The sequence below is a fragment of the Haliotis asinina genome, chromosome 1, assembly GCF_037392515.1.
Source record: "Haliotis asinina isolate JCU_RB_2024 chromosome 1, JCU_Hal_asi_v2, whole genome shotgun sequence".
Classification (NCBI taxonomy): Eukaryota; Metazoa; Mollusca; class Gastropoda; order Lepetellida; family Haliotidae; genus Haliotis; species Haliotis asinina.
The window spans coordinates 63,123,463-63,145,611 of record NC_090280.1 but is presented as its reverse complement, the minus strand read 5'-3'; the positions used below and the strand labels follow the sequence as shown (position 1 = coordinate 63,145,611).

Sequence of the window (22,149 nt, the reverse complement as noted above, 5' to 3'; positions counted from 1 at the left end):
GGAATCGAACCCAGGTCTTGTGCGTGACGAGCGAACGCCTTATCCACTAGGATACCCCGGTGACACCAGGTCATCTGGTGATTGAGTGAGTATGGTTTCACGCAATATTCCAGCAATATTCCAGCAACATCACGGCGGGGGACACCACAAATCGGGAATCGAACCCGGGTCTTCGGCGTAACGAACGAACACTTTAACCACTGGGCTACCCCCTAATGTCGATTAGACCCTGTTATTTATTGCTATTTATCCGAGTACGGCGTTATACATCCAATAAAAATCAAAGGTTTGATCATCACATGATTAAAAATATGTTTGTTTTAACAAGGTGAGGTCGTACCACATGTCCCTGTCCTGGTCTCGCGTCATGCTCAACAGAACAGCTGTAAACCCACAGGGCGTCACCTACTACAACAACATCTTCAAAGCCCTACGTAAAAGCGGCATTGAGCCATACGTTACGTTGTATTACTACGACCTCCCGGAGTTCCTGGAAAGACGTGGAGGCTGGTTGAATGAGGACATCATCAAGGACTTTGAAGAATACGCGACACAATGTTTCACAAATTTTGGAACTCAGGTAACACTGTGCTACAAGGAGTTCCATTTCCATTTCAAAAACACACATAGGTCAACAATTGTGTATGACCTGAATGTTAGTATTTGTCTGAAATAGGGGAAAATACCATTACAAACGACATTCTCCTTAACTGAATGTTAGTATTTGTCTGAAATAGGGGAAAATACCATTACAAACGACATTCTCCTTAACTGAATGTTAGTATTTGTCTGAAATAGGGAAAAAAATCCACTACAAACGACATATTCTCCTCACATGACACTCAGTATTATATTCTGTGATTCGAATACACAATGTCATTCAGAAATTAATGAATGCATCATATGCTATATTTGGGATCACACTCTCTCCGAAAAGTACCGATTCTAGTCAGCAATCAAACCCACTAAGCCGCCGCGGCTTCCAATGATTTTGTGTGCTTGCAAGTAAGTGCCGGACGGTGAGAGTAGAATTTATGTTTTACTGGGAAAGTGTAAATCCAAATATATATGTGTGTGTGTTAAACTCTGTATTTTTACATGTATCATTACAGGTAAAGTACTGGATATCAATGCATGACCCAAGGGGCGTGGCGTGGAGAGGGTATGGGGAGGGAACGGCACCCCCAGGAAGATATGAACCAGGGTTCAACCCCTACATCGCTGCCAATAACTTGCTTCGGGCTCACAGAAAAGCACTTGATGCGTTCACAGCTAAACCTTCAGGAGGTAAAATAAAACACAGTCAATGTGTCGTCTTTTTGCAATAATCTAGTACAAGGGAGGTAACTGTAAATATTCCACATTACATTACCACTGATAACACTCATTGATAGTTATAGTAAGAATGAGTCTCAAGCCAGCCATCAGGTGTTTCGTCTTTTTGTTGTAAACTAGTCAAAGGGAGGTAATTCTAGATACTATGATCAAACTACCACTAATAACATACGTTGATTCGTGTAAATTCGTCATAGGAACAAATGCCTGGTGACTTAATGGATGGAATGGGCAGGATTCATGGCTTGGATTATTGCGTATCTAGATGATCATAACATAACTGAAATGTCCAGTCATACTTTCTCACGTGTTATCTGGTATATTGTCCCGTGATGAATGAGTGAGAGGGTCAAGGCGGGTCGTCTGTGTGACGAACGAATGTTGTTATCACTTAGCTACCAATCCACCGATATGTTACACAGTGTATTACAGTCATCATTTTCACACGTCATTATCTGTTAACCTTCTTCCCACGTTCAACGGACACACCGTACGTAATATGACTGTCGTGATAGTTTAAAACTATTGACCATGTCCTTGGAGATACAGTTCTACCAGGGCTACATACTGGATCCCTATTTAATCGGATGCTATCGTTCAAAAATCAAATCGTTATCATTAAAAATGTTCTGGACTAGTAATCTTGGGTTCGTTCCAAACATCCTGATAAATAAAAACTTATTTCATTTCCAACAGCACTGCCATGTGCTGTGCTATTACCGCTTTGGGCACACGCGGTCTGCAGCTTAGCGCATTATCAACAGGTACATTATTATCGTCATATTGTAGCAGGATAAGGGGTGGTGCTTAAAGATGACCAACGCCTGCTGGGGTGTGAGTGGTGACTTGCATCAGCAATTTCTTGCAACAATCTTTGGGTTTCGACCCAAATATATGGTACCTAGGTGATGGTGTGGATTCTACCTTACACCATTCTCACTGCATGTCCCATCTGAAACCCAGAGAAGTTGTTGCCAGACCAATAATGGGAAGAGAAATTAGCTCTCCGTCAAATATGAAATGCCATACAGAGTGCTTCTAATTCGGCTGTATAAGATAGACTGAGTAAAATGTGCTCATGTTAGTAACAAAGAAACATACAACTTTTAACCAACCAATCGGGGATCAAAGAATAGCTTGTCCTATGTTGATTGTGAACAATAGGACACAATAGAGCTAGGGTCCAGTTTGGGGGAATCAAGCTTGTGACAAATACCATATATACTATAAAAAAATCTGCTCAAATAAAAACCACAACCAAACTGTTTAAAGATTGATACCGTATTTACACCAATAAGTAAACTATATAAATATGACTCTACCACACACAGACAACAGATAATGGAAATGACAGGTTTCGGATTAACTTGATTAAATTTCACTGTACGGCTAATAATTCATTTTTCCCAACGCAGGTAGACTGGGTATATCTTTAACGACGAACCTATACCAACCCTTGGATCCGCGGAATCCTGATGATGTCAGTGCCAGTGACAGAGCGCTTCAGTTTGATCTCGGGTGGTTCATGTCACCCTTGACCACGGGTAGCTACCCTGATATCATGACACTTCAGGTTGGGAAGAAGAGTCACACATACGGGGTGCCATCCAGACTTCCCAGAATTCAGGATTACCCGACTTCATCCATCCGTACGTCCTAGTGCATCCATGATAATTTGCCATCATATCTAAATGAATGAATGAAACAGAACAGCTATACGAGGAGGATACGCAAACTTGCCTTATTAGGCATTCTGGTGAAATAATGTGTTGGTTGTTAATAGCAACATCAATACACCCGTATATATATACAGCTATACGAGGAGGATACGCAAACTTGCCTTATTAGGCATTCTGGTGAAATAATGTGTTGGTTGTTAATAGCAACATCAATACATCCGTATATATATATATATATATATATATATATATATATATATATATATATATATGTGTGTGTGTGTGTGTGTGTGTGTGTGTGTGTGTGTGTGTGTGTGTGTGTGTGTGTGTGTGTGTTAATTAAGCCGTTTGCCAGAATGAATGAATGAATGAATGAATGAATGGCATCTCAAAACACTTCTTGTTCAATAGATTTACTAGGCAGATTTATTAGAAATCGACATCTGTATAATGATATAGCTACGAATTTATTTACAGAAAAAACAGATTTCCTTGTCGTCACAGTCAACGGTGTTTTCAATGTGAGTCATGCGCAGCGACCAAGTGACCCCCCGAACTACATGGATGACCAGGACTTGAGAGTGGTCAAACTTGACTCCTGGCCAGAGTTAGTTTCATTTAACCGTGATATATACACACATGATTACATTTAACTATTCAGGTGTCATATCATCAGTATCAGTGCAATATGACACAGCATTGGTGTTTTCTTTTAAGTAACACCTAGACAAAGATGAAACTCTTCCAATAGTCATGTGAAGTCCGCTGTACGACTTCAGTTTCTTAATAAACTTAAGGAACGGTAGGGTAGACTAGTGGTTAAAACGTTCGCGCGTCACGCCGAAGTGAAGGGTTCGATTTCCTACATGGGTACAATGTGTAAAGCCATTGCTGGTGTCACCCTCAGTGATATTGCTGGAATATTGCTGGAATATTTCCAATGGAGAAGTAAAACTAAACTCGGTCACTCATAAGCGTGTGATCTGGAATATATAATGATTGTTATTATGTCTAGCTATTGCAAGTGTACAATTTCATTAGAGTTCAGTGCAGGTAACTAACATATTCCTCCTTCCAAAACTTTGGACACTTCAGAGTAAATATGTCCACTTACTTCAATAAATGATACAAATCAGTGAAAATTGGCGAATTCTTAACCAACCTTCACACCAAAACGTATCTGTTCACAATCATGATATTTGTACACATTTTCAACAATTTGATGCATGATCCCAGAGCATAATCTGCATAAAGTTTGCAGTTGGTTTCCCCAAGTTCGTCGAGAACCATGTTTAGTCTATGTAACCATAGATGCATAGATGACACGCAGTTAGTGTTTTAAGCCAGTCTAAACTGTTGATGGGAAGTACATGTTTATAGGGCCTAGCGTGATGCAGTAATGTTGTAATACTTATATGGAACATCGACAGTGTGTGGCATTTCCCACCAACAGTGTATACATATTGCCCATATTTCTTTGTAATCATTTATCCACTCAAATAAAAGATCATCAGGTACTGCTCCCCTTCCACAAGTATGCGAGTTCTCACGCTTATCTGTTCATATCATACCAATAAAGGTACCGGGGTAGAATAGGCCTTCAGCAACCCATGCTTGCCATAAAAGGCGACTATGCTTGTCATAAGAGGCGACTAACGGGATCGGGTGGTCAGGCTGGCTGACTTGGTTGACACATGTCATCGGTTCCCAGTGTTGCTGATCACTAGATTGTCTGGTCCAGATTCGATTATTTACAGACCGTCGACATATAGCTGTAATATTGCTGAGTGCGGCGTAAAACTAACCTCACTCACTCACTCACTCACTGCTCATGTGTCTTAAAACAGGAGGTGCTTAATTAAGTCACATGCGTCGATTATTGAATATAGTCTCCCTCACAATGAAGACCTTGTACGAATATTTTCTTCCGAGCTTTCCAGATTACACCGCAGAAACTTAGAGCACCTTTTAATGTTGCGTTTTAAGAACTTATTTGTTTGAGTGTTTCTAGAGGTTGCCGGTATAGAGATGACACAACTTTAAGGTTGATCAACCTGTTTATTTTAACTAAGGCGACGTTTCGGTATAGGTTCCTATACCGCTTTCTTTGCAGCTTTGTTTCTCCATGGTCTTTATCGTTATCTCAGTATCTTATGTGTCTGTATCTTGTATATAAACTGGTGTACCCCATCATTCCCCCATATGCTTCAAAGGGGTGAAAGAACCTATACCGAAACGTCGCCATTGTTAAAATTGTTAAAATTAAGAAGTTGGTCATCCATAAGTTGTGTCTTCTCAAGATTAAGAACTTGCAGTAATGGACACAGGGGTTTGTATTGCTGAAAATACAACAAGCGTACACTGATACCCTTATACATAGAAAGAAGGGAAGGGATGTAACGTGCACAAAGTTGTCAAACACCCCACTCTCAATTATGGGCGAATACTGGGTAAAAAATTGATAAATATATAGCCGCGATTCTAACTTAAATAAAGACACATAAATTCCCTTTCGAATAAATCCAAAATTATCAAATTATTGGTGCACCGTGTACCGAGTAACTTTGCTTGGAACTCGGGAAAAGACAACTTTTTCATTTGTACGCCAAAAACCTATCTACGAAAATCATCTCCTCTCGGAGAAGAAATGCTACGTATTTCACTTAAAAGCACCCGATGGGCGAAAATGCAAGCCCCTGTGGTTATTGACGCATGGATATTTTAACGGAGTAGACGTGAAAAGGGTTTTGTCGCTTCTATATGAGATAACGGCATATTTTTCAACCCTGTAGGGACTCTGTGAGGTCGTTCCTAAGCTACATCAAGAGCAACACTTCAATGGGGATATATGTGACTGGCGGGATTGCCACAGAGAACGCCACACTGCGGGACACTCATCGTATTGACTTCTTCAAGTGGCATGTTGATCAAGTGCTGAAAGGTGAGGCACAGGGTCCTTGACGGCTATAACGACCACGCTTATGTCAAACTGTTTCATGGTTTGGTCGAAACTCTTACAACGAACTACTGTCTAATTTTAAAACAAACAAATGGATAACCTCACAGACTGCAATTCGTAAGGAGGTTGTGCTAAAATCGACATACCTCCATACTAATTCTATATTATTATGGTGGTGGTTTGTAGATTATCGAGTTTGGTCCAGACAATTCAAAGATCGAAAACATAAACATCGATCTATGCAGCAGGGATACGATGTGTCAGCTAAGTCCGCGAGCCTAAACACCCAATCCCGCCAGTCGCCTCTTAAGACAAGCAATTCTAACCCGGATCGTCTCGGGTATACTTCAATTGAATGTATCCAGACAGACACATGTGGATACACCGCATTGATATGTAAGCAATGTGCTTGGACAAGCAAACGTACAGTGAAAAGCACTATCATATGCATTTTGTCATGTTGATTTAATTGATATCAGCGTGGCCTCCGACTTAAAGCCCAATCTTGATGCATACTTGGACGTATGAATGATTTAGTATCGCAGTTTGTTTTCATTTTCTGCCACGGGATTTATCTGTTCGCAAACAACAGGACAAACTGATTAGTTTTGACCCCACAGGTCGGTCTTTAGTACATGTAAACAGATTTGATTATGATATTTGGTTAGCTTAATATCTGAGGTGTCCAGAAATGGTTGATGGACCTTCAAATCACTTTGCCAAATGCCGTTTTGGTGCCCATGTTTAAATATGGCCGCCAGTTTTCTCTTCAAATATAGGGGATTAGGAAATCCGCCATAACTCTACACAGGATTGACCAGTTGATGTGCAAATGGGCTCAAAATGTTTCTAATAAGATTCCGCATCTCCTGATATATGATTTATGTTGTTTAAGTAACATTACCTGCTTCATATTTGCAAAATACTTTGAAAAAAGTGATATTTTTTTGCATTTTTTCACGACTTTCCTTCATATGTTCACTCCCAAAGGCATAAAAGGATCCAGGATGGGCAAAATATGACTTGGGTAGGTTAGAGAGGTGTGTTAGGCATCAACAACTGTTACGTCGACTATTATTCACATAAATTTTATTCAATAATCCGTTTTTCAAACATAAGCCTGAAATTCAACTCATTGTGGCGTGCTCCAGCAAAACCAGCCACAAGTTGCAAAAAAATATTTTAATTACCTTTCCTATGAATAGGTGATAATAGACACCGTTGCACTCCACTGACGCAAACAATGGTTATCGTAGGTATTAAACTGATGAGGGGATTAAGACCCTTGTCACTGAAGCTACCTGTGTCCGGTTTTGCTGGAGAGGGCCACATTTTTAGTCGTTCAGTATTCAATTTTACGAAAAAAGATGTCTTTATCTATATTTGGTTTTACTTATATTTGGCACACAGTTTGCGATTGACTGATCAACAATGTACAAACACTTTAAACCAGTATCATTAAACTTGGTTACATACATGTAATATGAACTGTTGGCTCACATTAGTGCATTACAAATTCCCTTTAGACCCATTTTCAGTACTCTTCTCCACTGTCACTGTCATCCATAGGCTGACTGTCCGACTGGTCTCCATTCTCTTCTTCCATGTTGGCACAGTTTATCACAGTGCATGTTGGAGTGCAACGGAATCCATTTGCCACACATGGACAACTTTCATCGCAACGACGTGGACATCAGCTCAAGGACAATCTCTGGAGCTGGGGCTCCTGTGACCCGGCAAGTTTTCCTTCCGTCATACTCCATCCGTGACTATCAGCAGGACAGGGTACCAATGGTGAATTCTCCAGACTTCTTCTCCAGATCGCTGCTTGGTACTTAGCGCGATTCGTATGCTGCCATAATGCATCTTCACATGGAGGCAGCAGTCCTGATGAAATATCTCCATTCCTTGCCCGGAACATTTCGCACCTGAGTGTATTGACCTCCTTGACCTTTGTATTTAGACAATACATGCTGCATGTGAATGCCTGTATTATTTGAAACATATACTCTGTGACTTCCCGTTGCTGACTAAAGGTTGTGAACATTTCCCTGAAATCCTGATTGTTGTTAACCAGATTCAGAGCTTTGACCCTGCCTTGTCCAGCAAAAGAGCTGACTGAGTCGCACCCAGTAAATGAATGGACACAAATCAATGCATTGCACACATCCGTTCCAAGAGCTGTCCCCAGCCATGATACGTCTATGAGACTCACTGCATTTATCTTGCCATTTCTCAGTAGTACACGGGTGCCTATTTGTGAATGAAGGGAGAGCAGGATCATGAACACACCAGTGTCTTCCAAAATCACTAGAGCCTTATGGTGGTCTGCCGCAGCATGTTTTACATGGATCATCATCTCGCTTCTCCTCGCGTGGACCGGGTTCAGCTGCATGGATCATCAGCTGTTGAAACGTCTCATTACTCCTTCTCCAAACTTGCCAACGACCATCAGTAACAAGGAGAAGAAAACGGCTTTCATCTGACCAATGGATCTTGCGTCCAGTCCTCAGATTGTGTTTTCGCTCTTGATTACACAACGCCAAACGTTGAGTCTTGTGTCTATCAGTGAGTAAGGGACGTCTGATTGGACGACGTGCACGGAAACCAGCGGATCTGAGCCTCCTTCGGATGGTGCTCGGACCCACTGTGCATTGTTCTCTGAGATCTTTGGCATTGGTCATGGACCTGCATCTCACTAGGCGAACTAGGGCACGGTCATCACGGGGAGTGGTCTTTCTTGGCCTTCCTGATCGTGAACGATCCTTGACGTAACCATGTGGCGGCATGTTTCCTTACAAGGGGACTGATGACGGTGTGACTGATATTCAGTCTAAAGTCAGTGCTTCGACAGGACAAACCAGCTTCATGCTTACCAATAATCTGCCATCTGTTATTTTCAGAAAGCCTACGCCTATCATGTTAAAAAAAGTTCAATTTCAGCACTGTTCACTTATTAATGCGTCGATAAGAAGGCAATGAGAATACTCCATTTCACCTTTTCATACCCCCAGTCGCTTTACCATGGCAGAACTTCAGCATGAAAAGCGTGCATTTCAGTCAGCATGTCAATTTCCTACTAACTGCATGTGTACAATCTATTTAGATATCAATGGTGGACTTCTCTGTTTTGATCCCTTTTTGTTACAATCGACAAATATTTTTTGGTGGTGCTTAATTAACGCTCATGAGTATATATTTCATTTAAATCTTAATAGCGCTGTTATGGTAGAATGGAGCTACGCGTTCGGCTTTGAAACAAATTAAGAGCTGTTAAGATTTCATTATGTACCCCTGATTTTCCAGCACAGTATGTTTATTTCGAACTTATTCTATTCTGATGCTTCCAATTACTTTTCAGCCCAGCAGTTGGACAAGTGCAACATCCTTGGTTACATCGCCAGACCTTTGATGGACTGTTTTGAATGGTCACAAGGCTATGGCCTTAAAGGCGGGCTGTTTTCTGTCGACTTCTCGGACCCTGAGAGACCTCGCAAACCTCGCGTGTCATCTCGTTACTACAAACAAATTGTGTCCGATAACGGCATCCTGCCAGGGTACAGCGGACGCGGCGGTGTTGCTTCCGGGTTTGTTCCCATGGAAGACGATAGCGATATTCTGTACGAAACGTTCCCAGAAGACTTTGTTTGGGCTGCGGCTACTGCTGCATATCAGATTGAAGGAGGGTGGAATGCTGACGGTATTGCACACATTTCCATTCTTCCCTATCATATTATACGTTGTAATGACCCAGCAGAGAAATATAATTTTTTATACTGATTTTTCAAGATGGCTGCTCTGATTTCCCTGAGTCCTTTATGCATGCTGTAAAATTGTGATGGCAATTTTTTTAAAATTCCAGATTAGTCTTGATTATCCGAATTTTTAATTCCCAAGCGTGGTTGAAAACGTCTGTATTTTTTGCTGTACTGATACGGAGAGGATATTGTTTGTTTTGGTTTGGCGATCATACTGAGTGTGAAAGCCTGATCATAATAACCAGTGATTACAGAAAGCGCCACTTTGATGACCAAGTGGATACAATGTGCGTTGATCATGTCTGGCGTTCTCTGCTGTGACATTGCTGGAATATTGCTATCAACGGTATGAAACCGCACTAACTCACTCACTCACTCACCAATCACTGGTGTGTCTGATCCAGTGTCAAAACGTGCACTAATACAAACAGAGTTAATTGATCATTTCGTGTGTCCATATGTACCTGAAATGTTCCTATGTTGATGACAAGAGAGAGTGAGTGTGACATTTAGCAGTATTCCATAAATATTACGGCGGAGGACACCAACAATGGGCTTCACACATTGTAGCCATGTGGGGAATCGAACTCTGGCCTTCTTCCCGAGTGAATGCCTTAACCACTAGGCTACTCAACCGCCCCTGATGCATCTTTGAATTCAAAATATATGGCCTAAATTTCAACAATACGCTGACTATGGCTCTAGTAGGTCCCAGTTGAATCGACTTCATATCATTGTTTTAATGACCAAGAGGTCATTTTGTGAAGACTAGTTATTATTTATGTACTATTTAAGTAGTAAGTAGTGACACGTGTTCAACACCCTTGCTGCAATGTAGTGGTTGACAACAAACCAGTTGTAAGGTCCAAATATGGCTTAATCAGGAAACACTGTCTCTGTTCCACTGCAGGTAAAGGTGAGAGTATCTGGGACAGGTTGGTACATACTACACACAAAGTGGAAAATGGAGGTACAGGGGACGTCGCTTGCGACAGCTACCACAAATACAAGGAAGACGTCCAGTTACTCAAAAATCTGCACGTAGGTATATTTGGCAACGTACAACTTTCATTGATCAACTTTCACCTTTCAGTTTTTAAAACAATAATCCTTTACCCTGCAATGACCAAATAACATTTGTCCATTTTCAAATTCCAACTATCAATGATCAGGTTCCAATGATCAACATTTACTTTCAACGATCGATAAACTGTTGAGTCATTGGCTGTTTGGGTGGACTTTTATAGGAGTCTGAGTTGGCCTGCTGTATCCGTTGAAAGATTGCCAACGGTTGTTTGGTCGGCATTCTAGAGGTTGGTGAGTCAAACATGAAGCATATACAACTCTATGGATGTCAGCGTTTTGTTTTTTCGACTTTTCGATGTAGATTTTTAAACCATTATCAAGCTAAAAGATTTAGCAATTTTAGCTTGATGACGGTGTAAGATTCTACGTCGAAACATCGCTCTATGCAATAAACAAGAAGTTGTCATCCATAACGTTGCATGTTTCATGTTTAGACTTCCTTTAGGCTTAGAAGGGAGCCGTGATGGGACCCTACAGTCACGACATGGCCCTGCAGGCCGTATTGCAGGCCGTATTGCAGGCCGTATTGCAGGCCGTATTGCTCAAACTCGGACGGATGAAACTAAGAAACATATATACTGTACAAAGTAAGTTAGGGATGTTGGTATTTTTATGACCGATATTGTATCAGTATGACTGGGAATAATTTACATCATTATTCATTATTTCAAAATTTACAAATAGCCGTATCTATTTATGTCCAGCATAAAGCTCAAGGAAACGCAAGGGTCCTTGCCAAGAATCATGCATTAGTAACTTCTTACAATCACACTGAAAATATCCCACACCAGTTTCGTTCTCATTTAGTCACAAGCCGTTTAATGAATAAAGTCATTTATAACAACCTGTTTCCCGTTCTTAAATGGAGGACTCATGAAGATCCGGGTTAATATTGGGCTTCAGAAACCCTTGCTTGTAAGTGGCGACTGTGGGGATCGGGTTGTCAGGGTAGCTAACAAGGTTGAGACATGTCATCGTTTCCTCATGTATGTAGACTATGGCCGGAACGAGTCCGGATACCCCACACCCTATTACCCTACCCAGATACCCGTTATGTTAATTCCTGACATCAAATTTGTAAGAAGTGGCAATTTATTCTTCAGCTCGGAGGCTACAAATTCGAGTTTTTCAATTTTTCAAAGTCTTAACCATGTATTAAATTTAAAACGGTTGACTACTCAAGTATATCTAAATATTCAAAGGCAATCAACAACCTTTTGGTCATGAAAGAATAATATATTAAATTGTTTAATATATTTGCCACATGATCATCACGGGTCCGAGTACTGAGATGTGTACTCGGATCGAACTTATTACCCACCCGTCTCGGGTACCTGGGATAACCGTCCTAGCCCTAACGTACCCCGATGATACATGATACATGATAGTATTCATATTGAAGGTAACCCACTACCGTTTCTCCATCTCCTGGTCCCGAGTTCTTCCCAATGGAACGCTCTCAGGAGGAATCAACCAGAAAGGAATCGACTATTACCACAACCTCATCGCTGAACTTCTCAAGAACGACATCAAACCCATGGTCACCCTCTACCACTGGGACCTACCGCAGGCACTGGAAGACAAGGGAGGGTTTCTGAATGAAGAGTTTGTGCATTGGTTCAGGGACTACGCTGATTTATGTTTCAAGGAATTTGGAAATAACGTAGGTAGAACTACAATACCCGCAATCGTATTTTATAGAAAAACAAAACAATTTCGTGACCGGTTGAGAGGGGTAGTCCAGTGGTTAAGCTTTCGACTGTCACGCCGAAGATCCGGGTTCGATTTCCCACATGGGTACAAGCCCGTTTCTTGTGTCTACCGCTGTAGTATTGCTGTAATATTGCTAATAGCAGCAGAAAACTAAACTCACTCACTCAGACATGCCACATAGTCTTTATTTGATATTGATATTTGAGTTCTTTACCAACCTAAGACTATTCCTTTGATCCAAACAAGGGCTGAATGTGAGGAAACTAGCCTCCTTTTTAGTAGGATTGTCCATTTTCAAACGGGACGGCAAGCTAGCCTAACAGTTAATGCGTTCACTCGTCTCGTCGAAGACCCCGGTTCTACTCCCCACAAGGGCACAATGTGTGAAGCCGATTTTTGGTGTTCCCCACCATGATAATGCAGGAGCATTGCTAATGCGGCGTAAAACTGTACTCACGCACTCATTTTAGGCATTTTGTAAAACAATGATTGTCGTGATTGGTTTTACTTAGAAATATTTTGCAATTATAACGGTTCAATTTGTTTATTTCAATCTTCCAAGGTATCATTATGGATGACTTTCAACGAGCCACCAATAATCGCCATATTGGGTTACGGTGGCGGACAGTTTGCTCCTCAAGTACACAACATGACACAGAACGTATATATCGTAGCAAGGAACCTTGTCTTAGCCCATGCGGAGGTGTATCACCTATATAATAGCACGTACAAAGCATCACAGAAAGGTAAGAATGGTAGGGAAATACGTAACAGATAAGGACAAACCTTATGGATGAACAACGTCTCTATTTCTCTAATAATGAAGTTGTTTAATCAATACCTGACTGACAACGATTTAGGAATCTTCACCCAAACGTCGCATCATTTGAAAAAAGAAGTTGTTCACCCTAAAACTTTGATCTTATCTTACTCTCCAACTTCTGAAAATGCCACTCAAATGTGTTGTGTATTAAAAATATATATTTACTAACACAATAACCCTACAGTGGTTGCAGTTCGTATAGCATTTACACGAAAACTGCGGGCTATTCTGTACAAGGGATATTGCAAACTGCTAAAATGTTTCACAGCATCTACATATTTAGCCATTACAGAAACAGAAGGCAAGTCTGCCTCATACCAGACAAAAAGGAAACTTACAATGATTTGAACGTATTTGTGATAAAAAGTTCAAGATGGAGTGATGAAGTTGCGCTCAAGAGGATATTCCTTATATCAAAGAACACCTCTGCGTATGCATATGTGTGAAGTATTACAGTTGTATTGTGACGAAGCACACATGTGGTCTCGTCTGAGGCCAGTGAACTTGTTCAAAAATACCTCTGTTCACCCAGGCAGCTTGGATTACCCGGGGTCTTAATGGCCATCGTTGTAAGCGTTTAGATCATGTTCCTTCCTTCCTTGAACACTAACTCAATTGAACTCGAAGAGATTGCATATTTATCCAAACGAAATGACACTGTCATAGTTCGTTGTCTGTTGCTCATTTAAGGAAAGGTCGGGATAACCATCAACTTTATCTGGAACGAACCCAGAGATCCTCTGGCCATCTCTGACGTAGATGCAGCGGAAAGGTCAATAGAGTTCTATGACGGGATCTTCAGCCATCCTATATACGTGAACGGGGACTGGCCTCATGTGGTGAAGGAAAAGGTTGCACAGAAAAACAAAGAATCGGGATGGCCTGCGGACAGGTTACCTCCCTTTTCTGTGTTGGAAAAACAAAAACTGAAAGGTGAAATTATGCACTTAAAAATATTACGAACTCGATTTTTACGTGTGTTATTCGTTTTGAACAATTCAAAATTTCACTCATGGGTGACGACAATGATGTCCCTGATATAACTTCTATCATACGTTCCCCAGTTGTTTTCAGGTGAATATTTGACTAACCTTTGCACGCCACTATGTCGCAGGCAACGGGTTGGCAGGATGCTCACCGTTTGAGGAACACCTGGAATCACTATTTAATAGCGATTCATAAACACGTGCTCATGACAGAGGCGGAATTATAGAATCACCTCAAGATTTAGAAGATATTTCATATGTGTGAGTGAATGAGTTAGTTTGTTTAGTTTTATGCCGTACTCAAAAATATTCCAGCTATATGGCGACGGTCTGCAAATAATTGAGTGTACACTGGATAATCCAGTGATCAACAGCATGAGCATCGATCTGCGCAACTGAGACACATTGACATGTGTTAACCAAATCAGCGAGCTTGACCACCTGGTCCCATTAGTCGCCTCTTACGACAAGCATGGGTTACTGAAGATCAATTCTAACCTGGATCTTCACTGGTTAGAGATCTCATATAGATGCTGGAAGGATATGGTACGCTTTGTTTTGATTATAAACATACATTATCGTTGAGTTATCCATTATCTCTGTTATAGAATAACTTAAATGCACAATACTGGTTAATTAGCACATACACCACTCGAAAGAAGTTTAATTATGAACGAGTCTTACGCGTTACAAATATAATAGTTATTCTAACAAAACTTTGAAAGAAGCCGGTTACTCTTAACTTCTTTTGAGCAATATGTGTCAATTTGATCGGTAACAACACAAAAGAGAGCTTTTCAATAATACAGCTTCATGTTATCTGCGAGTGAGTGAATGCAGAAGCGTTTCACATACTGTACCCTTGATGGAAGTCAAACCAGCAATTATGATGTGGACGAGAGAACGCTTTAAGCACTTGTTAATGATGTTCCCAGATGTTAAGTTCTTACCTTAATATGCTGTAATGTAATGCAATCAGATCATCATCTTGTATGTACAGCCATGAAGGGGTCGGTTGTGTAGCCCAGTGGTAAAAGCGTTCACAAGTTACGCCTAAGTTCGGGTTCGACTCCCTACATGGGTACAAATTTGAAGTCCATTTCTGGTGTTCCCCGAAATGATATTACTGGAATATTGCAAACAGAAAAATGAAACCATACCATCACTCATTCCTGACACTTTTTTGTTTGTTCACAGGATCTCATGACTTTCTCGGAGTAAACTACTACAGCTCTAGTTTTGCTCGCAACGACCCACAACCCGTCGGCGACACGCCAACATACGATAATGATAAGGAAGTGTATACATATGCCGATCAGAACTGGCTAGGGTAGGTAATCTCAGGCACTGTTGTCTGATAATACGCACTGAACAACAAATGTTTGTGCTTGCTAGTTGTTGATCAGTTTCCTAGCTGTATGACGAAGGTTAGTGAATAATCGAGTCTGGACCTGACAATCGAGTTACTGATATATTTTGTGGACGCTGTGGAAGTACTGATAACGCATGGACTTTCTTCTGTATCGTGTATTCTGGACACACCATGAGGTTTCCACACTGGCTACATATAAAAGCGAGACGGATATTCCCGCTTGTAATATAAGTTATAAATTTGGGATCAATGGCGAAATATGGCGAAATATTACAACGGGTGTCATGATATCGACGTTAGGGCTACGGGGTCGCTGGTCACTCGCCCTTTGCGACAAACAGAAGACCAGTGGTTGATGAGCGGATCGTGGGTTTTCACATGTAGAACATAGTGCGTGTGTGAGTGGGGGTTTGGATTTAAAGACCCTTTAACAGAGGTCTGGTTATAACGATGGGGACTTGACATGGACGGAAAAGGTCTTTGACGTTTATAAGCAACGGAATGGTAAACTCCAGTTTGATGCTGTTAAGGAACAGAAAATGGAAATTTTAAATTGTGAACCTATACAGAACTGATTGTTTGAGAATAGAAAATACAGTACATGGTAGGATCCACAGTAGAAGTCTCTACTGGGTGAACAGAAACAATTTCGAAAAGTCACTTGTCGAAGGGAGGCCTCAGGTGACCTTCTTTGTGGGGCAGGAGAGAAAAACTAGAAACTCGCAGTGTCAGTTTGCCAGACACGGTCACCCGTACAAGGACTGTCATTGACCAACGTTGGTAAAGGTCACCTGATTTGTGACCATGCCTCGACACACCGCCATTGGTACATTGCGTTAGCGACGTGTCGCTTAAAGCAATAAACAAGAAGTTGTAATTCATAAAGTTGTATGCATCGTTTTCGACTCATCAAATTCTAGAATGAAGATTAAAAAATGTAAACACTACCTGATACTTCATGAATCCGTGAAGAATCAGGTTAACACCCTGCTTGTCGTAAGAGGCCACTATCGGGATCGGGTAGTTTGGCTCGCTGATTTGGTTGACAAATGTCATCGGTTCCCAATTGCGTAGATCGATGCTCATGATCTTGATCACTGGGAGGTCTAATATAGACCTATTATTTACAAATCGTCGCCATACAGACTGCGGCTTAAAACTCAATTACTAACTGTTACTTCATTAGCATTTACATTCAGATGTAAAACAGTGCCACAAAATACCATTTTACTGTTTGACACATATGAATTCTTAGAAATTATGATGATTTCATGAATAATCAATAAATATCCCTAATATTGTGAAGCAGTCATTTACCAAAAGGTTATAACATACGAACTCCGTTTTCAAGAAATAATAATTGCCGATGATCTTCACCATTATGTCCGCACACCATACGACAGGATCACGTACGAAAACGTACGTTTGTAAAATAAAAAAATGAACTTTCGAGAAGCCGTTGTTATTCTTACTGATCGACTGTTTATACCACTGACTCAAAGTAATTTCATTATTCCTTAGCAGACTTGGCTCTCACTGGCGTATAGTACTTCTCCTCGGAATAAGATAAGAAGACATATTTACTTGAGTTATTACCGTTAGGTTCTTGGTCCAGCTGGATGATAGTAATATGCTCAGGAACAGAAAAAAATGGGTTTTTTTGCGTTATCAGATCTGGATCCAACTGGCTCACAGTAACACCCTGGTCGATAAGGAAAATGCTGAACTGGCTGAAGTACAACTACAACAACGTGGACGTCTACATCACCGAGAACGGCCTCTCCGACCGGAATGGGACACTGCATGACAATCATCGCATTCGTTTCTATCGTTATTACATCAACGAAGTATTGAAAGGTAATACACACTTACCCCAATGTCTCGAACTTGTTTAAGACGAAGTTTGGATTGTGTCAAAGTCATCGCTGGGTCCTTGACGATTTCCTTATACAGTGGAAGCTGTCAAAACCGGCATCTCTCCAATCCGGTAAGCTGTCAACACTGGCATAAACTCTCAGGCCCTCCTGTGGCTCGTACATTTATCATCAGCTCTACAATCCAGCTCATTGTCTAAACCGAATTATTTCTTCAGTCCCAATGAGTGTCGGTTGGACAGATTCTACTGTATATATCATTATTTTAGTCTCGAACTAGATATGTTGAATTCCTGGTTGTTTCTAACTCAGTTTAGGGACACCAAAAGCACTATCAAGAACATATTTAAACTTTTGTCTGGAAGTGTCAAAGTTGGTTCTTGCAACTGTATCAGTACTGCAGTAAACGCTTTTGCAAGATGCATATTTAATATGTTTAGCCTTCCACAGATAAAATACGACGTTGTAAGCACTGAGTGGTGTTGGTACTTGGTCATTTGTACGCTTATGGATGTGTCGAACACTTGGAAAAGTTGAACGTCTCTCTTGGTCCCGACACAACGAGGTTTGACTGTACTTAGTTTGGAGTTCCGGGTCATCTTGGGTCATGTCATACCTTACATGACGTTAACATCGTCTAGCAATACTTACTAATCAACTACAGTTGATCAGATCAGTGGTGCGGCTGGTTGAGTCATCGCACCGAGACGTAAATTCCCACGACATCTATCTATTGAGTGAGTGAGTTAATATTTAACGTCACATCGGCAATATCTCAGCCATACTGTGACGAGAACCATAAATATTATACATAATAGTGAATGGTAAAAATGTCAGCGAAGGACACTAAAACAACTAGGACATCACAGATAGACATTTAAAACCAGTAATTAATTCTAAAACAGTTTAATAATAGAGGACGCTAAAATATAAAACACGGGCTATAGATCGCCACCAACTGAAGGTAGATCACCATACTAAGGACACATCTATCGTTACTTCAACGAAGTACTATTAGGTGATACTTGGCTCGGCAGTATAATCTCATGCAATAATTTACAGGACGTTATGGTCGTCCTTTGAAGGAATCTGACAGCGCGACAAGGGCATCTCATATCACGAATATGTTTAGATTTGGGTTAGGCTTTGCGTGGATTTTCCAGGATGTTGAAGATAATTATGGCCCCTTCTCTGTTTTAATCAGAGATGATGTGTTTCTGCAAATCGCATGCAAATTCATGCAAAATATATATTAATGGATGTCTATTATTGAATAAAATGTTTATCTACTTGACTAAAGTCGTCCTGCAACAATTACTAATTTAGTATTTACCTCCGAATCGCTTGATTCTGACGGTGTCGGAGTTGTGGATAGGACCAGTGAGTGGCTGGGTTAGACTTTGTATAATTTGTGTCACCCCGATGGCTTGTTTTGTTAGACTGGAATGTCGCTAAATGGGGCATCAAGGATCATGCAAGCAAACACATTCAAATTTCAGAACTGTACCATATATCAAATGTTCCGAGTTTCAGTTTTCTCTAATGAAACAAGACCTGATTACATTGACGATAATAGTCTCAGAGTCATAACATAACTGTTCTCTTGTCTTACTTGTTTTACAGACAGTAATTGAAGTCTAGATTTTTTCTGTTTGAATCGCCCATATCACGTGGTCTCATTTTTTAGGTTTTAATTTAGAAATTGTTTTTATGAAAAAACATTTATTTTGAGAATATACCTCTGACGAAATTAATGATATAGCGGAAATGATTTAGTGAGTTGACTTTTATGACGATTTTAGCAGTACACCAGCAATATCATGACGGGGCACATCAGACATGGGCTTCATTTCTTGTACCCACGTGGGGAACTGAACCTGGGTCTTTGATGTGATGAGCGAACGCCTTAACCACTATGCTACGCCGCCAAAGACCCAGCAAGCAAGGATATCCTTTGTCACCAGACCTGTCAATTTTTGACACTGAAATATTACTTTGTATTCATTTATGTAATAAAAACATAAAAGATATTGTTATTAGTATTCTTGAGTAGCAATTAAATCCAATATGCAGATGATACTGAATTTTTATAGCGGGAGGTTGGTAATCAAAAACTATATTTTTTGCAGCAATAAAGCTAGATAAATGTAATGTAAAAGGCTACACTGCATGGTCCCTGATGGACAATCTCGAGTGGCTGACCGGATTCAGCGAGAAATTCGGGCTGCATCAAGTCAACTTCAGCGATCCGAAGTTACCACGTACTCCCAAAGCTTCAGCTTACTGGTACGCCGGACTGGTTCAGGACAATGGGTACAAGCCTGGGTACTCGAGGCCCGGGGGTAGGGGATCTGCTGTTCAGGGGGAGGGGGAGTTTCACTATGGGACTTTCCCCAAGGACTTCCTCTGGAGTGCTGCATCATCATCTTTCCAGATTGAAGGAGCTCTCAAGGAGGATGGTGAGTGGTGCCGGCCAGTGTCTTAAAGGCAGGAATTTGATGGATGTCAATGTATATATTTTGTCGTATATACCGTGTCCTGTTTCGAAAAATAAAGAATTTGGCAAAGTTAAGTTCTTGCCTTTGTAGTGAGGCTGCTTAGCAAAAACGATTGTGCAAAACGTGATAAACACACGAAACTTGGCATGTTTTCATTAATATGTAGTGATCATTTAGATATAAAGAGGCATTAGAAATAGTCAGTTTTCTATGCACGTACAACATTTGAATAACACAATAATTAAATCCCTCCTTACCATAAAATACTTTCCACGCCTAAGTGGTCATCTGAGCCAAATATGGTGCTGTTACCCACCGGGCGACCCATGACACTCAAGTCTGTATCCTGCAACTATATCTCAATACAAAGTATAGACATTTTTGTGTTGGATCAGGACGAGGAGAAAGTATCTGGGACAACTTCCACGTCCTCCATAACGACAATGGTGCCGTGGCCTGTGACAGCTACCACAAGTACCCCGAGGACGTCAGACTCTTGAAAAACATGGGGGTAACAAGCACTTCGTTGTTCTCAGTACCATTTTTGATGGCAGAAGTGAAAAACGTTACAATAATGACGTTTTAAGAAGTATTCCAGTTCCTTCATGATGTATTAACTTAGGCTTTGAGGAGCGTCTAAACTGAAATCTCTCTCGTGTTTTATAACGTCGCTATCATTGATTCATCATTTTAAGGAGTTAGGCGGTAATATGTCTTTTAAATCATTATTACCACAAAGTCAGATAAAAATATCTGCCAAAAATTCTTACAGTCTTTCAGATTTCAACACATAACAAGAAAATCAGACAAAGCTATTTGGTCACAATTTGTGTATTCTTTCTGTTTCAACACATTACAACAGTATCACACTATTATTGTCAAAATGTTCTTTCGACCATCAACAAGTTAAAACAAAATCAGACGAACCTGGTTTGTGAAAATGTCTACATTTTTATCATCATAGAACGCTTCATGGTCGCTGACAAAACTACAAATCTGGGTTAACATGCCCGTTTCTCATAACATAAAAGTATTGCATTCTTTCCTTACAGTTGTCCTTTTCAATTTTTAAAGGTATTTTTGTTTGCAGCTTAACTTGAAAATCATCTTCACAGGTCAATCATTACCGTTTGTCCATCGCGTGGCCAAGAATATTCCCCGATGGCACCAAAGCCTCTATGAATCCAGCTGGTATCCAGTACTACCATCGGGTCCTCGATGCTCTCCTTGCTGCAGGCATTGAACCAATGGTCACTTTGTATCACTGGGATCTTCCGAAGGCTCTCCAGGATAAGGGAGGGTGGACTAACGCCTCCATTATTGGACATTTCAGAGATTACGCTGACGTGTGCTTTAAGGAATATGGAAACAAGGTGAGCTGTATGTTTATGTATGTCAGTTTTCCATTGTGTCAAGAATGTTCCAACAGTTCCTGTCTCTGATATTTACATTCCAGAATTTTCGACGTACAATAGAGTATACTCTGTTACGATTAAATATTTAACCTTCAGAAGCAGCAAAATATAATACTGAAAATTTTCAGTAATATTTATTCAGCAAACAAGAGCAAGATAGTAATCGTGGACTGTATGATCTTACATTACTAATCACCAGTTTGTGAACTGATACATTCACCCAGGGAACCGAGTAAAAGCTGATCTGCAGCAACCCATGCTTGTCTTAAGAGGCAACTAACGGTATCAGGTGGTCAGGCTCGCTGACTTAGTTGATACTTGTCATGGAATCCCAATTGTATAGATCGATTCTCATGTTGTAAATCACTAACTTATCTCGTCCAGAAACAATTATTTACAGACCGACGCCATATGCATGGAATATTGCTGAGTGCGGAGTAAAACTAAACTCACTCACTTAAACAAGCTTTCTCATCTTGTCCGAAAATGATCGGACTGCCGCAGAATGTAAGGATTATGGCTGTGTGTGATGTTAAAACAAGAGCAAGATACAAGTGAACTAGCTTTTGCATTAGGGGTATGGCGTGTGCCACTGACGGGCGGGATACACTGACCCTGTTGCGAGTCCACGCTACCATCACTATTTGAATG

General features: G+C 40.7%; 1 protein-coding gene across 1 annotated transcript in view; it reads left to right on the top strand.

Annotated features, from left to right (window-relative positions):
• LOC137295821 (lactase/phlorizin hydrolase-like) overlaps nucleotides 1-22,149 on the top strand; it is a 44,419-nt gene that overhangs the window by 5,836 nt on the left and 16,434 nt on the right. Inside the window, exons 3-17 of the mRNA XM_067827377.1 lie at nucleotides 329-580; nucleotides 1,113-1,287; nucleotides 2,751-2,984; nucleotides 3,492-3,621; nucleotides 5,807-5,955; nucleotides 9,335-9,673; nucleotides 10,642-10,772; nucleotides 12,220-12,480; nucleotides 13,093-13,276; nucleotides 14,044-14,286; nucleotides 15,537-15,669; nucleotides 17,384-17,568; nucleotides 19,715-20,044; nucleotides 20,479-20,594; nucleotides 21,199-21,456. Of these exons, the coding sequence (XP_067683478.1) occupies nucleotides 329-580; nucleotides 1,113-1,287; nucleotides 2,751-2,984; nucleotides 3,492-3,621; nucleotides 5,807-5,955; nucleotides 9,335-9,673; nucleotides 10,642-10,772; nucleotides 12,220-12,480; nucleotides 13,093-13,276; nucleotides 14,044-14,286; nucleotides 15,537-15,669; nucleotides 17,384-17,568; nucleotides 19,715-20,044; nucleotides 20,479-20,594; nucleotides 21,199-21,456 (3,120 nt within the window). The remainder of the gene's footprint in view (nucleotides 1-328; nucleotides 581-1,112; nucleotides 1,288-2,750; nucleotides 2,985-3,491; nucleotides 3,622-5,806; nucleotides 5,956-9,334; nucleotides 9,674-10,641; nucleotides 10,773-12,219; nucleotides 12,481-13,092; nucleotides 13,277-14,043; nucleotides 14,287-15,536; nucleotides 15,670-17,383; nucleotides 17,569-19,714; nucleotides 20,045-20,478; nucleotides 20,595-21,198; nucleotides 21,457-22,149) is intronic.